Below are 18,475 nucleotides of genomic sequence, written 5' to 3' on the forward strand. Positions count from 1 at the left end.
TATTATTATATTAATTAATTTGAAATGCACATTTCGCGGTATTTTCAAGTGTCATATGTCACATTTGAAATTTAGTAAACATTCGAGTGTGCTGTTTTGATTTGTTCTGTTAATGTTTGTTTTAAGTCTTTAGTGTTATTTGTTTAAATGTATATTTGATATAATATGTAAAAATTCCGAAAGATTAATACTGTAAAAATTTTAGTACATTTACCAAGACATGGAGTCGTTAGTGCTAAAAGAAGCCTTTCCCATGTGGAAGATTTTTGATGAACTGGTTGATACATTCTTAAAACCTGGATCAATTGATAAGAGCACAATACACAAACTGGCAAATATGGTTATGTCTAAAGAATTTTCAAAGACTTTTTTATATAACAAGGAACCTGGGGTGACACTTAATCAATATAAAGATATAGTTGATAAATATCATACATTTACTGTTTGGTTACTTCAACAGTTCTTTTATCTCTTAAGCTGTGATAATGATGAAATAATTGTAGATGCTCAATTGAGTGTTCTATCCCAATTGGCAACAACACATCTACATGTTTATTCCAATGTTGCAAATGAATATTGTAAAGCTTTAGAATGTTTAATTAATTATCTAAAAGATCCTACAAATATTACGGTTATCAAGATTTTCAATTTAAAAAAAAATCAGGAATTAGCAACAAAACTAAATTTAAAAGAAATATTTATAGAAATTCACTGTAAAAAGGAGTGTTTAAATTTAATTAAGAGAATCTTAAAAATTATATGGTTTATTTTATCAGAAAGTGTTATATTTTACAGTATAGATAAGTGCACATATAGCATTTTTGATAACTTGTTATTTTTGTTAAAGCAACGAATTTTAGAAATAAATATATATGAAATTTTTATTGACATATTAGAAAAAATACATTATCATCTTAATGATTTTGGTTTAGAATTCTTAGTAAAAATAAGATCATTTTTTTCTTTGTTTGAACAATGTGTGTATGACTATATTAATAACAATAATCCAATGAAATTTGATAAAAATGTATTTGAGTTACTGCTTCAAAAATATATTCAACATTGTCAACAACTAACGGTATCTATAGGTCAAAATCAAAATAGAATATCAGAATTTATTGTTAAATATTTCCTAATGGCTGCTGATAAGACAATAATTTCACAGAATATTATTAAAATGTGTGTAAAAAGTGTTGATTTTACTGTTTATGATGTAAATGTTAATACAAATTCCATAGTTGAAACTATGTTGCAGCAGAACAACCCATATTTGTTTAATTTAGTAAAATCGGCCATTTCAGAAGATGTTTATAATTATTTTGAAACACATTTGCAAGTGAAAGAAATACTAGTTTATAATTGTTCTAGAATATGGTTAGCTTTTATTACAAATTTTATATGTTCTTTTGATCGATTTAACTGCACACCTAATAGTTGTGAATTGCAGCAAAAAGGTGATCTTTTATTTAATGTTATGGAAAATATTATTGATATATTTCTTATTTTTAAAAGAAAGTATAAAAATACAGCTTGCTCACTTAGTTTCTTTAAGGAAGAAGAAATTTTGTATAAAGTAGTGTGTAATGTTGTTCAGCACTACATAAAATGTAAAGATAAAATAAATCCAATTAGAATGTTTTATAGTATGTGCAAACTAATAGTTGTAACAAATTGTAAAAATGTTGATATTTTGTATTGTATTGTTGCATGTCAGTTCTTAGTACCACTATGTTATGATTCTGAAGCACAGTTACCAACAAATTTTCTTGGAAATATTGCTAATATCCAAAAATTTAGAGATAACTTGACAAAGCTTTACTATTTCATAATTAATGATAAATCACTACTAAAAACAGATATGTTTCAATTGGTGAATGAGTTCTTTAAATGGCTATCAAGCGGGCTAGTGCCAAATTTGAACCAAAACCACGTCGAACAAATTGAAATTCAACATATTAAAATATTGAAGAGTTTAAAAGAACATGAAAATGCATCATTAGTGTCAGAGTTATCTAAAAATATTCCAATTGTTCTCAACATATTTTCAAATACGGAGGAATTGGCAATGGGCGTTCTTATGCCTTTATTAAAAAACCATCAAAATATTTCGGATATATTATCAGATGTTTTATGTACTTCTTCCGACAACTTTTATAAAATTATTAGCTCCGCTGATGTAAAATGTATATGCGAAAAATGTGACTTGAACGACGACACACCAGAAGCAGTATCGACTGAAGATTACATGAAAGACAAGTTAAATAGTCTGTTGATCAAATTCCCCAGCAATAAAATCGATTTGGCTCCTCTAAAAGGCCCCATTTTGAAAACTATTTTGCATTTAGTTATTAATGCTAATTTGGAGTTAAAATTAAAAATAATAGATATTTTACCGCGAATATCGAATCACTTTGCAATATTTTATACCCCAGACGTGACAAAAATCTGGATCGAATTAGCAGCAGATCACAATCGGGAAATACGTATGAAATTAGCAGAAGTAATCAGTCCTATAATAAAAAATGGACAGGTAATTAGTAGTTTTATATTTCTGATTTTTCAATCAATATATCATTGTTTTTAAAATATTCGATTATTTTATGATGTAATTCAATCCAATCCAATTTATTTTTAGTTCAATTCTACTATTGCGAGTAACACAAAAATTAAAGTGTTAGAGATTGTAAGCTCCACTTTGATGAAATTGTCGAAGAGATCTCTTCAAAGTTCTAATTATGATCTTCAAAATACACTGCTGCATACATTAGATCAACTCGGTCATATTGATAATGCGGACATAAAATTAGAGTGCCTCAAAATATTTTTATACTTTATTATGGTACCTACGTCAAACCAAAGTTTTGCGGCAGTAAATAAATGTATGAAACTGTCAGAAAGGGACGCTCAGGGCAGAATGAAGTTGTACAAAAAAAACTCGAGAACAATAAGTGAAATTATAGCGCATTTATGCTATGTAAATCAACATTTAAATCAGTCCACGCTTCAAGAGAGCTTGTTTAAAGTATCCGTAGTGCTTGGTTACGAGAACGTTAAGGAATATCTGAAAAAGGAAGCAGAGAATTTACTGCCGTTCCTTATAACAAAAATACTGAAGACCGCAAATATATCTAAGCTCATTAAAGAAATGGCCAACATCGTGGAAACCGACGTGTCGGAACTGTTGTCTTTAAATTACGGGAACATCTTCTTGTACCTATATTTAGGAGAGATGGATGAAACTCAATCAAATTCCTGTATGCATTTTGTAGAGAAAGCGACTAAAATTAGTGGAAAGAAACTAAGAAAGAAAAATTTCAAGGTAAAGGTTTCTCAACTGTTCAAAGGTTGAATCAAATGAAATTTTCACAATTTTCAGGTGATCCTCAATAAGCTTCTTCTGAATTTCCACGAAAAAAGAAGACAGGTTTTGGAAATACTAGAATTGCTTCTACGAGAAGATTCGACTACACAGGCAACATCTCTCCAGGATTATCTTCAGCCGTTCTTCTTAGCCTTTTTACTTTATTTTGATCTAGAGCTTTCATCGGAATATTCAAAAAAAGAGAACATCTTGCTCAGTTTAGCCGACTTGCTAAATTTTCTAGGAACTCACAGAATAATGCCTTTAAGATTTAAAATTTTAGCAACATTACAAACATCCAATTACTTGAAATATCCAGAACTCACATGTATCATATGGAATTCTTTTATAAAAACTTGTAAGGTAGAATGTCTCGGACCTCATTTAGCAACCATTTTTATATCGATGCTGCCGCTAATTGAACAGTGTCCTAGTGAAGTAAATAAACTGCTTCAATATTTGGTCGTGGAGAACGAGGATACACTTAAAGACAACATCTCCGATCTATTTTTTGTAAATAATTCTTATCTATATTCATCAATCAGCAATGTTATTAAAAAACATGTAAAGGCAATTGAAAATATGTCTTTAAAAGACAAGATACTTCGTTATTTAAAATATTTAAAGCACGACGGGCTTGAAGTCAAAATACAAAGTCTGAAACAACTAAAGCTTTGTTTGGAGCAAAACAGAGAAGAGCTGGATCAAATGATTTTGGGTTATAACGGAATCGATCCAGCTATTGTAGAATTAATCGACAATCTAACTCATGGATGTCGCGAGAAAGATAAAACCTTAAAATTGGCCTGCGGAGAAGTCTTTGGAGAGCTAGGCGCTATTGAACCTAGTCATCTACCAAGAAGGTATTACAATATTTTGAAAAATCTAATTCATATTGATTGAAGCTGAAGTGTTTTTTCAACCTTAATTAATCAATTTTTTCGAACTATAGGTATGCACAGTTCAACAATTCGTTTGTATTTTTTATCAGTGAAGACCCTTTTATTGAAAGCGCTTTATGTGAACTGATTAAAGCTTTTCAAACAGATAAAAACGCAAGAGTACGTATATGTACATATACATATTATAAATATAATAAATATATATTATAATCTTATGATAGAACACGGATAGAGTAGCTTTGGCAATTCAGGAAATTCTCAAAGTACATGAAATATCCCCAGATCAGTCTAGCTCCCGAAATTTTATGTGGAAAAAATTCTCCGAATCACAGAGGGAAGTGATGACACCACTGCTTTCTTCAAAATATATTTATGTAGAGAAATACCATAAGTACTCATATCCATTGTATGGAAGTAGTGCTGGGGCTAGTTTCCAATCTTGGCTTTACAAGTATGTGCTGTATATTATTATAAATTATTAGAGATCTGTATGCTTATATTTTAGCTGGACTTCAGATCTCATAATGTCTCTACCGGATGAACGGAAATCCCTTCTTCAGAATTGTTTCCCTAGCATGCAAATGGATAAGAAAGTGCTAATGCATTTTTTGCCTTACATTCTACTTCACTCGTTATTGGAAGGTTCAGAGGAAATTGATGAAAAAAGTCTGTTAGAATTTCAAACTATTTTGAATAGCTTTGACAGAAGCACAATGATTGATGTAGAAGTACTAAAGGTATATCTTTATACTCTTATATATCTTTATATAACATCCACGCCCGAAAATATAAAATTTCCCTAATTATTATAGAATAAACCAATAAGAATTCGCGGATTAACAGCAACAGCATGTGAAGTAACTGGAGAAGAAGAGAAACAAATGAAATGCACGCGTGTTCTATTTGTTTTATTAGATTTTCTTGACAGATGGTTACGAGAGTGGCACTGGTGCAAAGGCCAAAACTCAGACACCGATCAGAGCTATCAGAAAATAAAAAGGTATCAAGTTTCTTTTGAAAACCTTCTGCTTTCCTAATATTAATTTCTTTATATCTAATATAAAACAGGTTTGTGAAGAAGTTTTGTAAATTAGAATTAGCTAAATGCATCTACAAATGCGGCGAATACCCCAGAGCTCTTATGTATCTAGAAGACTTCCTTATCGAAAACCCACGAGAAATCTCAGCTCATTTACCCTTCTTGGCTGAAGTATTTATAAATACAAATCATTAGATATATGGTGTAAATTATAGGATAATTTACTTATAGATATATGCTCAATTAGATGAACCTGATGGTGTACTGGGTGTTGAACCTCTACAGCAGGCAGAACCTTCTTTAGAGCAGAGAATTTTGTCTTTGGAGGTTTCAGGCAAACTAGCAGATGCAGCTGCTATTTATGAACATATGCCTAGACCATTAAAGCTTCAACACGTACAGGTGAGCGACGATATTAACTAAAATTCACGTATCAATAAAAGTGCAATCTGTTCTAATAAAACTTATTTTTCAGGGCCTCATACAGTGTTACCTAGACTTGGACAAAGTTAACACTGCGTTGTACTTAACGGAAGGAGCTATAGACCTTCAGCCAGAATACAGCAATAAACTTCAAGAATTCCAAGCAGAAGCCTTATGGCGTTTAGGAAAGTACGACGATTTGGAACAATTACTGGAAAAACCAGATTTACAGCATCAAAATAGTTGGGCAATACAACTAGGTAAAAGTCTAGTACACATCAAAAAAGGAGAACGAGATTTGTTCAATTCGACATTAGAGTGTCTAAAAAGACAACAAGTGGAATCTTTTGGGTCGGCCAGTTTAGAAGAAGGCGCCTACCATCATGGTTATAGTTATATAACTAATCTGCATTGCCTTACTGAATTAGAGCAAATAGAAAAGACCCTATTCCAATTATATTTGAAACCCAATGATAAAAATTATGCCGAAAAAATTATGAAAAAACTATCCAACGAATGGCAACTTAGAATTAAGGTTGTTCAAACCAATATAAGAAATCTAGAGCCGTTACTATGTTTACGGAGGGTGGTTTTGAATTTGGGCAGAAATATAGCTGAAGAAAAAATGCCGAAAGCTGTACCCTTTTTCGATGAACTATTAGGCGAATCTTGGTTACAAAGCGTAACTATCGCCAGAAATGCAGGGGTAACTATCTCAAATTCTATACTGTATTATACTATACAGCCAAGCAATATCGTAATATAAAGGCTTCCTTTTGATTTAGGTTCTCCAGCAAGCTTATACATATGTACTTGATGCTGAAAAATATAATCCCCCAAAACTATTTATAGAAAAAGCGAAACTCCACTGGATGAGAGAAGAACATGAAGAGGCCTTGATAACATTGAAAAGAGGTTTAAATTGTTATATTCCAGATAACGCAAATAACCAAGAAGTTCAACAAATTGTTGCAAATTTTTCGTTAGAAAATAAGTAAGATATTTGACTTAACATTTATATGTACTAACATATGCAAATTGTTTTAGAAAATTATGTGCAGAAGCACGTTTACTTATTGCAACTTATAACGACACAATATGTAGTGTAGATGTTGATATGAACCTCCAGCAATACAAAGAATCAATGGAAGTGTACAAAGAATGGGAAAAGAGTTTGGTAAAAAAATAACAATATGTAAACAATGTTTGGTTAAACCTTTAATACAAATTCCATATTTAGGTGTGTCTGGCTCAATATCAAGACAGAATTTTTAAAAACTACACCGGCGAAGATAAAGACATAAAAGCAAGCGATCTCCAGTTACATATCGTAAATAATTTCGGCAAATCGCTCTACTATGGAACGAACTATATATACCAATCTATGCCGCGTCTCTTGTCAATATGGTTCGATTATGGTACCAGATTAGGTGGCGTATCTAACACAAATCAGAAAGAGGAAAGGAGGAACGTTCTTGTCAAGATGACCAAAATTATTGACGGCTTCTTGAACAAATTACCCGCGTTTATTTTCTTGACTTCATTCTCTCAGATTATTTCTAGAATTTCCCATCCCCAAAAGGAAGTTTATGTTGAACTAAAGAACATCATCATAAAATTATTGCAACATTATCCACAGCAATGCCTATGGATGATCAGTTCAGTTATTAAGGTAGTGAATAGTTGTTCTATTAAAATGGTTAATTTTGTTATTATTATCATAAATATTTTAGTCCAGTTATCCTATTAGGGCTAAACGTTGTTCAGAGATTTTGGATGATCCTAAATTGAAAATTCATACTATGTCCAAATTAATAAAAGATTTTACCAGTTTAGCGGAAAGACTTATTGAATTGTGTAATAAAGAGATTCCTTCCGATGTAAATTCAACCAATGTTAGTATGTTGGTTAGATCATTGCCCAGGTAAACTTTTAAACTCTGAAGTTATTTATAAAATGCAGATAATTGTTTTTCTAGAATGCTGAATAAAGACGACTTTAGTGAAATTATGATGCCTACACATAAATTTAGAAAACTCATTTTACCTAATCCAGATTTTAAAAATTCACAACATAATCCCTTTCCAAACCACTATGTACATATAGTTGGCATTGAAGATGAAATGAGTATTTTAACCAGCTTGCAACGACCGCGAAAAATTAATCTCAGAGGTTCGGATGGTAAAAAGTAAAATATTTGTGAACATGTTGAACAATTCGATGTTTTACTAACATTTTTTCAGTTATACATTTATGCTGAAACCAAAAGACGACTTGCGGAAAGATTTTCGTCTCATGGAATTCAACGATATAGTCAATCATCTGCTTATATGCGATCCAGAGGCCAGACAACGTAGGCTCAATATCAGATTGTATTCTGTAGCTCCATTGAATGAAGAATGTGGTCTAATCGAATGGGTACCGAATTTACTTGGTCTGAGACCCATAATTATGAATTTATATAAACAAAGAGGTACTTTTCGAGTAAACTGACCTTATTAGCTCTATTTGAAGAATATTTATTTTGATGTTTAGGATTGGGTATGAGACCTAGGGAAATTAAATCGATTTGCTGCAATATTAGAGATCCTATCGCCAAGAAGAGAGAGGTCTTTAAAAACATTTTGCTGAAAAGACACCCACCAGTCTTAGGACATTGGTTTAGAAAAACCTTCCCAGATGCTCAGGTAATTAAAGCTTATTAAATACTAGGTAGCTCTTTACATTTGATATATGAGTTCTTGTGTATAACAATGAATTACTGTGATAAGTTTATAAGAACGATAATAAGTTTTGTTTAATACTTCTTAATGCTAGTTAAGGTTGCTATTATCTCGTCTTTTGATAAAAATTTAGCAAAATTTAGTGAATGGGATTATATAAAACCTCATGCAATAAGTTAAGAGGAAGAGTTGAAAGTTGTTGAAGAGTTGAAGCTGCGTGTAAGGTATTAATAATTCAGAGTCACTGGTATTATCTAAATTGACAATGATTAAACAATTATCGCTTTTAACAGCAACCAAAGCCACGGCTATTTTGTGTGTGTATTGCTTGAAGAAAAGCTAACTATGATACAATATATTAATTATATGGGTGCTACAATTTTTCAGTGATATATAAATAAAATAGAACGCATTAATTAAATTGTTATCAATTTATATTAATTATAAAAAAATAAGTAAAGAAGGTCCAAAAGAAACATAAATTATAAACATGGAAAAAACATGTTTATATTTCATCATTACAATTTTGAAAGATTAACATGTCCTTCAACTGTAAAAAAGCACCAAATGTTATATTATCAGTTTTTCTGATTCTGATTTTATGAGCAGATTATAAAATTCTAAAAATACAAACCAGCTTATCAGAAAATACAGTCTTACAGAAAAAGTACAACTAGTTCTAATAAACTTGTGAATTCTGATTTCGGGCTGAAGAATTATTGGGATTCCTCAAGTTAAACGAGATGTAAAGCGCTTTTCGCATATCGTACATCGGTCTTAAATAATACAAATGAATATACAAGTTGACTTCATAATCAGTAATTATGCGCTTCAAGAGCATTTTTACATCCATTTTACAGGTGGGTCGCTATTTGGCCTGCTATTTTGTTGACTTTAAAGATTTCAGTCCGTTGTAACGTATTGGTATAGACCTGTCACTTCAGAAAACCCCAGAAGAAAATTGTGGGCAAAGTGCATAATCTTGTTAACTAAATATTTTATTCCATAACGTAATGTTACTATGTCTATTATGGTAAAGGTAATATCTATGCCTTCTTTTTGTATTCTAGACATGGTTAACTGCGCGTACTGGTTATATTAGAACGACAGCGGTTATTTCTATCACCGGATACATATTAGGATTAGGAGACAGACACGGTGAAAATATTCAGTTAGATTCCACTTGCGGCGATGTAGTGCATGTAGATTTCAATTGCTTGTTTAATAAAGGTACGTTTTGAAAACATTACCAATATCCACCAAATATCCTATATTATGATTACAGGTGAGACATTTGAGTGGCCAGAACGCGTACCATTTAGATTAACGCAAAACATGGTATCGGCAATGGGCCCCCTCGGTGTAGAAGGTGTTTTTAGAAAATCCTGCGAGTGTACCTTAAGAGTTCTCAGATCTAACACTGCCACATTAATGTCGATTGTCACACCTTTTGTTTACGATCCCTTAGTATCTTGGCCGAGAAACGTACCAGCTGGTACACAAAGTTCAGAGAGAGTTAATGAACAGGTGATATTCCTTAGTAATTGTTACTGGACGTTGGTACTAACATTTTTTACTGTAGGCTCTAGAACATATTAAGAATATCGAACTTCGATTGCAAGGTAAGGTGAAAACAAGAAGTCGTTCTTTGTCGCAATGCCTATCCGTCGAAGGTCAAGCCGAATATTTGATAAAAGAAGCGATGAGCACAGACAATTTGTGCCAAATGTATATCGGTTGGGGTCCTTACCTCTGAACCTTTAGAAATGTAAAATATTAATGTAAAATATATTATGGTATAGTTATTTTGTTATTTATATATTTTTAAATAAACTATGAGAAACATTTTAGTCCGTTTTAAACATCTTCAACCATTTAATTGCTGTTCAACATTCATTAACATTACGTTATTAATTACATTTAATCAACATGCTATGACGCAAAAAAATGCCAGACTTCCTGCTAGTTGTTATGCGTCCGCTTGCATTACTAATTATGTCGCCTCTGCCATGCAAAATATGTATCTAAAAGTGGCCGGTGTCATATATTAATAATAAGTTTATTTTCAACAAGTTTACGCAGATCTGAGTGTTTGTTGACGGACTATTCATCATTTAGCTTAGAGAGTTCGGTTCCAACCTTCGTAGGGTGAAGACATATTTTCAATACCCTCCAAGCTCTAGAAAGATACCTTTCTTTAAAAAAACCCAGTATTTTATTACGGTTATTTAATTGAGTGTTAAAAACGCATAACAGATGCGGCTATCCGCCTCTCAGCAGACCTAAAGTGTAGTGAATACTTGTTTACGTGACCAGTTTTAAAATTATTTCCCCTTATTTTACAACTGTCCTTTTGAAATTCATTTATAATATTTTTGGTCAAAAACTAGTGCAAAAAATAACGTAAGTGAAAAATGAAGTGTATGAAATAAACAAAGTATTTAATTTTTTTATCCTCTGGAAGTAAATAAAATAAAATATTAAAAATCTAAAAATGGCAAACCACAGTGATTCAACCAAATCACCTGCACACTTTGATATAAGATTAGAACAATCAGCAATAACGCAAACTCCACCATCAGAATGGACTACAGTCATTAACAAAAAACGATTGAGAAGTCCAGAAGAAGAAATCGCGAGGAAACAAACAAGAATCGGTGACTATTGGTTACAGAAACCAATAGAGACAAAAACCTGAAACACGTCCATGACCTATTGAAAACCATTACTACGAACTACACAATTAAGTCCAATTGTTCGAAGCGGATCACTTTAAAATTCTTGTAAAAGAATTAGATGAAAGAAACACCCAATACCATACATTCAGGCCAAAATCCGAGAGAACATTTAAATTCGTGTTAAAAGGATTACATTACGGGACGGACTTTAACACCATCAAAGTATCACTAGCTGAAAAAGGCCACGAGGTTGTAAATGTTCACAATAAACGACATCACACGACAAAAAAACCTCTGCCTATGTTCTATATTGATATAAAACCTAATGGAAATAATAAGGCGGTGTATGAAATCACCAAATTAGAAAATAATAGTATTAAATGCGAACCACCACCATATAAAAAGAATTATACCACAATGCACGAGGTGTCAAGCGCACGGGCACACAAAGACTTATTGTCGCAAATCATATAGATGAGTAAAAAGTGCAGGAGAACACACAACAGGAGATTGTACTCGTAAAGTTCGCGATGAAAAAGTGAAATGTGCTAACTGTAACGGAAATCATCCAGGGAACTACAAGCGTTGCGCAGTTCACAAGCAACTACAACAGAAACTCTATCCTGCCTTAAGGGAAAAAAGGCACCAACAGCAACAAAAACAATCCACGCCTACCAGTCTACCCACCAGACCAAGTCAACCAGACATAACTTATGCCCAAATGGTCGAAAATGGTTCAGCACAAAATCGAGAGACGACATCTTAGCCTACTGAAACTAGCAACATCTCTAGATTAGAAAACATGATGGCCAAACTAATGGATCAAATGAGTACGATGCTTGGTCTACTCACAACCGTCGTCAGCAAACTTGCCTAATGCCTGAAACCGTTAGCTACAAAATCGCCGTCTGGAATGCCAATGGGCTCCAACAACACCCCAGGGAACTAAAAATGTTCGTAACTGAATAAAATATTGACGGTTTCCGAAACTTTACGGACAAACATTATTTGAAAATTCCTAAATATAAACTTTATCATACAAATCACCCTGATGATAAAGCACATGGAGGTACAACCATAATAATTCGAGATGATATAAGGCATTTCGAAAAAGAAAAATTCCGCAAAGACTACCTGCAAGCCACCAGTATAACCATAGAGGAAGTCCATGGACCATTAACAATTTCTGCGATTTATTGCCCACCCAAACATAACAAGGCAGAACAATTTCAAGAATTCTTCAGTACGCTAGGTAATAGATTTATAGCCGGAGGATATTATAATGCAAAACATTTAATGTGGGGTTCACGAATAATAACCTCAAAAGGTAGAGAACTGCTAAAAGCAATAAAGACAGATAACTTACAACTTATCTCTACTGGTGAACCAACATATTGGCTTTCAGACAGAAATAAAAAACCAGATACAATAGATTTCTGTATTGCAAAAAATATTGATCCAAAAAAGTGTCAGGCAGAATCATGTTTCGACCTGTCTTCTGATCATTCACCAATAATAGTAACAATTTCTTCAAAAATTACCATCAAAGATAAACCCCCTTCTCTGTGCAATAATAGAACTAACTGGTCCTCATATAGAGAAAACTTAGACCGAAACGAAAAACTATACAGGAGACAGCATATTCCGCGACTTCTAACAGTGAAACATTTCCAAGAAAAAATACACATATATCATGTACAATACAGAAAAAGATAACAGGAAAAAGAAAGTTACGACGAAATTGGCAACAGCAAAGGACTGAAGAGAATAAAAGAAAATTTAATAGGGCAATAAAAGAGCTGAAAGAACTAATCCAAATTGAACAAAACCAAGGCATTCAAGAATACCTAGAAAACTTGACATCAACTGAGGCTACAGACTATTCATTGTGGAAAGCAACAAAAAAGCTTAGGAAATCCCAGCAGCATAACCCACCTATTAAACCAAACGAAAATAATTGGGCGAGAAGCAATAAAGAGAAGTCCGACATTTTCTCATAACACTTAAAAAATGTTTTTAAACCTTTCCAGTCTCAGCTACATAAAGATGAGGAAAATAAAATTACTAGCTTCGCCATTTCAAATGGATTTACCGCACTAGAAATTAACGGTAAAAAAAGTTAAACATACAATAATGAGAGAGATTAATATTAAAAAAGCTCCTGGTTACGACTTAATTACTGGCAAAATTTTAAAAGAACTATCAGAAAAGGCTATAAAACTATTAACATATATATTTAATGCTATGCTACGAATTAATTACTTCCCTAGTATCTGGAAAGTAGCTAAAATAATGATACTTAAACCAGGAAAAATACCAGAAGATGTGACCTCCTACCGACCTATAAGTTTATTACCAATAATCTCGAAAGTTTTCGAGAAATTATACATAAAAAAACTAAACTATATAATAGAAAAAAGATAAATTATTCCAGAACATCAGTTTGGCTTTCGCAATAAGCATGGGACTATAGAACAAGTGCATAGACTTGTAAACCAAATAAACGCTGACCTAAATGCCAAAAGATATTGTTCGGCTGCTTTCCTAGACATATCTCAGACTTTTGACAAAGTATGGCATACGGGCTTGCAGGTTAAACTAAAGGAACTTCTCCCTCATCCGGACTATCAGCTACTAAAATTGTATCTCACTGACAGACATTTTATTGTAAATCAAGGCGATGAACATACCGAATTAAATCCCATATATTCAGGAGTTCCGCAAGGTAGTGTACTGGGTCCAGTACTGTATCTTCTGTATACGGCTGATCTGCCCACCACAAAAATAACTACTGTGGCAACATATGCAGACGATACAGCAATCTTAGCATCCCATGAAGATCCAGTCACAGCATCAATAAACCTACAAACCCACCTGGAGCAAATACAATTATGATTGAAGACATGGCGCATTAAAGTCATTGAAACAAAATCCACACATATAACGTTTACCCTGCGTAGAAGAACATGTCCACCAGTGAATATCAATCATCGTCAACTCCCCCAAGCAGAGCATGTTAAATATCTTGGTATGCACTTAGATTCACGCCTAACCTGGAAGAAGCACTTACTCTCTAAACGGAAACAACTTGGACTAAAATTATATCAAATGTATTATCTCATCGGGGGCAAATCCAAGTTATCTTTAAATAACAAGATATTGCTGTATGAGTCTATACTCAAGCCCATTTGGGCATATGGAATCCAACTATGGGGTACCGCTAGCAAATCTAATATATCCATCATTCAACGGTTCCAAAATAAGGTGTTACGTGCCATTGTTGATGCTCCGTACTATATTTCAAATAAAGTGATACAACGCGATATTCCTCTAGAACCTATAACGAGTGTAATTCAACGTGTTTGTGTGAAGTACTTCGAAAGAGTGTCAGTGCATCCCAATGTACTCGCTAATCAGCTAAATATGCAACGTGATAGTGATGTGCGTAGACTAAAACATTTAACACCACCTGATCTGATTACTGGACATATGTAGACTTTAGAATAAGACTAATTAATTAAGATAATATTTTATACAGAAGATTGCTTAATGAAGTGATTTTCTACATGCCATGTATATATAATATAGACATAAGAAATACTTATTGCCAATAGGGCAGATTGTGGACTCACGAAGAGTAATAAAAAAAAATTTAGCTTATGAAGTATCAATTTTAATTTAAATTAAAAAAAATTAAAGTGTTAAATATTTGTAAATAATTGACAACATTTTCTTATTAGAACCATTGTTATAACCTTGATCCCGTCGTTTTTAAAGTCCACGTTGAATTGAATTGAAAATAAATAACATTTCCACAAATCACAATATTTTTTTGATTTTAATTATTAAAGAGAACGTGCCTGAGTACCGCAATAATTTGTTCAGCGTGATTCCACCTCGTATGCTATCTAGTACGATGTAGACATGTTTGAATTCCAACATAATGAATCACATAAATTAGATTTTGAAGCTGGAATTTTATTAATCCTTTCGATTGTTATTAGAAAATTGCCATTGTTATTTTCTGCTTAGTTACTGCTAGTACTAGTCCCAGTTGCATTTGATTTAGGTGATTTTATTTAACATTTTATTCATTTATTACCCATGATTTCACGTTATATTTTCATTATGAGAAATGCTTGTTTTCTTAACGTTAATGATAAATGTTGCTAAATATATTATCCGTAAAAAGTAGATAATCTACTATTAGAACAATAGACCGAATTTTGCAAAACAGAGTAAACAAATAATTCTAATAAAGGTACACTGTTTACAAGTTTTTCAGGTCTACCTTCTCTTGTTTACCAGGATGAATTGTTAATATAAGTATAAATACGGAGGGACTTAACTCTCGAATTAGTAAGACTTTTGTTATCAATAGCGTGTTATCATCTGTCTCGTGACAACTTTTAAATTAAGCGAACCAAAAAAAAACCTGGATCCACCAAACCCAACATAAAAATACAGAAATATTAACACTTTTTAGGTAGCTTGTTCACATTACAAATTACATTTATTATTGCTGTTTTTATGTATTGCTATTTGTTAATTGATAGAATTAATAGATTTATTTGGATAACCTCGATTTTTTTGATTTAGAATCATTGACTGGAACCCGAAAAAAAAGTATTTTCAAGATCATTCTGTAAATGATTATTGACATTTTTCTCTAGTTGTTTTTAAGAACAAAAATACTGAAATTCAAATGGAAAAGAAATACTGCTAATATGTCTTCAATGTAAAAAATGTATTTAAAGACACTGGGAACTTGATACCTGATGACATAAGTATATATATATATATATATATATATATATATATATATATATATATATATATATATATATATATATATATATATATATATATTAAACTCACTGATAAGAATATAGCTATATTTCAACATATTTTGTAAATACTTATAGTACAAATTATTATAGTGTTTACTTCAATCCTTTACAAGTACTTACACAAAAAAAAAACAACAGAAAAATAATCACAATTATGACTAGGGTCTTTCACAACGATCCAAGGCTAATTGCTTTTTGCAAAAACTGTTTATGAATTGACAATACGTGCATAGACAAGAACAGACCCTAATGTTAGCAAAGTCGTAACAATAAATCTATAATTGTCTATTCCCTAGCTAGGCTTTTTAATCTTGAATTTGTTCCTATGCGAATACTTGAATCGTTTCAGCTCTTGTCGAAAATATTCGACAGTCTTCTGAAGGCCTGTGTTTAAATCTACGGTCGGCTCCCAGTTTAAATATGTTTTTGCCCTTGTGATGTCAGGCCGTCGTCGTTGAGGATCGTCTTCAACTTCGCTAACGTGAACTATCTTACTATGGCCACCCACGAGGTTCTTTATTATTGATGCGAATTCTATAAAAACCAATTTATGATATAAAAACCGATCACGAAAATATAGAAAATTGCTTACCATTTATTGTATGTTCTACAGGATTTCCCAAATTAACTGGTTGTGAATAATTGGAATTCATTAATGCTATCATCCCTTCAACTAAATCAGAAACATACTGAAATGAACGGGTTTGTTCTCCAGACCCATATACCTAGGAATCAAAATAAAAATAACATTGTAATGGTATTTGTTATTAGATATTATATACCAGTTCTAATAAATACCAGTGATAAATATAAATTAGTATATGATGGGATAAACATCTATAAAACTTAAAGTAGAATATATACATAATTAAATTTTGTTCCGAACCAACTCTAACAGAAATCAAATTCTTTTCACACCACATTTACTTTAGTTTTCTTACCGTAATAACATCATTCTGTAAAGCTTGCAAAATGAAATTAGAAACGACACGCCCATCATTCATGTGCATTCTGGGGCCGTAAGTGTTAAAAATCCTAGCTACACGCACTTGCATATTTTCCTGCTTAGCATAAGCATAGGTTAGGGTTTCAGAAACCCTTTTTCCTTCATCATAACATGCTCTGGGTCCTAAAATTATAAATAAATACTCTATTAAATATTATCAGTAATTTCAAATATGTTTAACTAGTTTTGTCTGTGCAAAATTGATAAAGCCTTGAAATCATCAAGAAAATAAGTACAAATATAAATAGATTTTATATATCAGATAACAGACACCTTATGAGAATTAATATACTTAAAAATTAAGATCTAATCTCATTATGAAGTAAACTTTAATATTATTGTACTATTACTATATTTAACATTATTGGGATTTGTTCTCATTAAGTATTGAAATAATTAAGAAATGTCTATGAATATGATAATCAGTTCTTCATAATTAATAAACTTAAAATTAATAATAATATTGTGTTTATTATTAATTAATAATATTGTGTGAACTTATTTAATTTACCTATTGGATTAACATGTCCCCAATATGTTTCTGGCTGTGGATGAATATCTGGATCACCATATACTTCTGATGTACTAGCTATTAAAATTTTAGCATTCAACCTTCTAGCTAGTCCTAAGATAATTTTTTAAATTAAGAATACAATTATACTACCAGCCAACATATTACCTAATATATTTGTTGTACCCAAAGTATTTGTTTTTATAGTTTTTACTGGATTATGCATATAGTGTGGTGGACTTGCAGGACTAGCTAAGTGATATATCTCATCAACTTCAATAAACAAAGGATTAACAATGTCATGGTGTATTAACTCAAAATTTTCATGGCCTATCCAATGTTCTACATTCCTTTTCCTACCAGTGAAAAAGTTGTCAACTACAATTACCTCATGTCCCCCTAACATTAATTGATCAACTAAATGTGATCCAACAAAGCCTGCACCACCAGTAATCTAAATTGAAAATATTTTTAAAAGGGTCAAATTTTAATTTCATCAACATACTAAGATCCTTTTTCTTTTTAAGTAGTTTAAAAAATTCACATCTGGATATGTTTTTGGCACTCTTCCTTCCAAAGAAATAATTTTTTGTTCGAGGGCTTCAATTTTCTTATAAGCTTCATTTAATAAATAATTTGCATGATGCAAATCTTCAGGATATTTCCAGTTATCTTTAGATTCTGTTGTCTCATCAGTATTTCCTTGAATAACTTGTCTTATGATAATAGTAAACAATACTATAATAACATATATTGGTATAGAAAAAGTACTAAGTAAAATAAAATAAAACATACCTACAATTGCCAATACAGTCAAGAGAATATATTTATATTTTAAAGTAACTTGATTCATTGTACCACATCTTAAAAATAAATAAAATAAAATTTACATTTTTATCAAGAGAAGATTAATAAAATAAATATGATTATAACCACATTCAGTTATAGAAATTTCTAATATTGAAATATGGTTACTACAGAT

At 31.7% G+C, this 18,475-nt stretch overlaps 2 protein-coding genes across 2 annotated transcripts; one reads left to right on the plus strand and one right to left on the minus strand.

Annotated features, from left to right (window-relative positions):
* Positions 1–63: 63 nt before the first annotated feature.
* LOC143202734 (serine/threonine-protein kinase ATR) lies at positions 64–10,293 on the plus strand. The gene is made up of 21 exons (XM_076414469.1): positions 64–149; positions 206–2,530; positions 2,636–3,319; positions 3,377–4,224; positions 4,314–4,422; positions 4,485–4,714; positions 4,769–5,000; positions 5,076–5,263; positions 5,332–5,473; positions 5,534–5,704; positions 5,778–6,431; positions 6,511–6,719; positions 6,773–6,902; positions 6,966–7,397; positions 7,459–7,649; positions 7,704–7,913; positions 7,969–8,198; positions 8,261–8,412; positions 9,519–9,678; positions 9,734–9,975; positions 10,031–10,293. The coding sequence occupies exons 2-21, from the start codon at positions 221–223 to the stop codon at positions 10,202–10,204; spliced, it is 7,698 nt and encodes a 2,565-aa protein (XP_076270584.1). The 5' UTR covers positions 64–149; positions 206–220; the 3' UTR covers positions 10,205–10,293.
* A 5,714-nt stretch (positions 10,294–16,007) lies between these two features.
* Positions 16,008–18,447, minus strand: Uxs (UDP-xylose synthase). Its single transcript, XM_076414478.1, has 7 exons — positions 18,289–18,447; positions 17,999–18,231; positions 17,662–17,947; positions 17,494–17,607; positions 16,918–17,105; positions 16,569–16,701; positions 16,008–16,510 (listed from the first exon to the last, which is right to left on the minus strand). The coding sequence occupies exons 1-7, from the start codon at positions 18,344–18,346 to the stop codon at positions 16,269–16,271; spliced, it is 1,254 nt and encodes a 417-aa protein (XP_076270593.1). The 5' UTR covers positions 18,347–18,447; the 3' UTR covers positions 16,008–16,268.
* Positions 18,448–18,475: the final 28 nt, after the last annotated feature.

This window comes from Rhynchophorus ferrugineus, unplaced genomic scaffold (assembly GCF_030347505.1).
Source record: "Rhynchophorus ferrugineus isolate W39M unplaced genomic scaffold, kcgeb_rfMv2 rfM9, whole genome shotgun sequence".
In the NCBI taxonomy this organism is placed as follows: Eukaryota; Metazoa; Arthropoda; class Insecta; order Coleoptera; family Curculionidae; genus Rhynchophorus; species Rhynchophorus ferrugineus.

Coding starts and splice junctions, on each gene's coding strand:
- Uxs (XM_076414478.1), bottom strand. CDS start 18,346: ATGAATCAAGTTACTTTAAAATATAAATATATTCTCTTGACTGTATTG. Junction 17,948..17,998: donor TAAAAAGAAAAAGGATCTTA/GTATGTTGATGA, acceptor TTTTCAATTTAG/ATTACTGGTGGTGCAGGCTT. Junction 16,702..16,917: donor TACAGAATGATGTTATTACG/GTAAGAAAACTA, acceptor TTTGATTCCTAG/GTATATGGGTCTGGAGAACA.
- LOC143202734 (XM_076414469.1), top strand. CDS start 221: ATGGAGTCGTTAGTGCTAAAAGAAGCCTTTCCCATGTGGAAGATTTTT. Junction 5,264..5,331: donor AGCTATCAGAAAATAAAAAG/GTATCAAGTTTC, acceptor AATATAAAACAG/GTTTGTGAAGAAGTTTTGTA. Junction 5,705..5,777: donor TAAAGCTTCAACACGTACAG/GTGAGCGACGAT, acceptor CTTATTTTTCAG/GGCCTCATACAGTGTTACCT.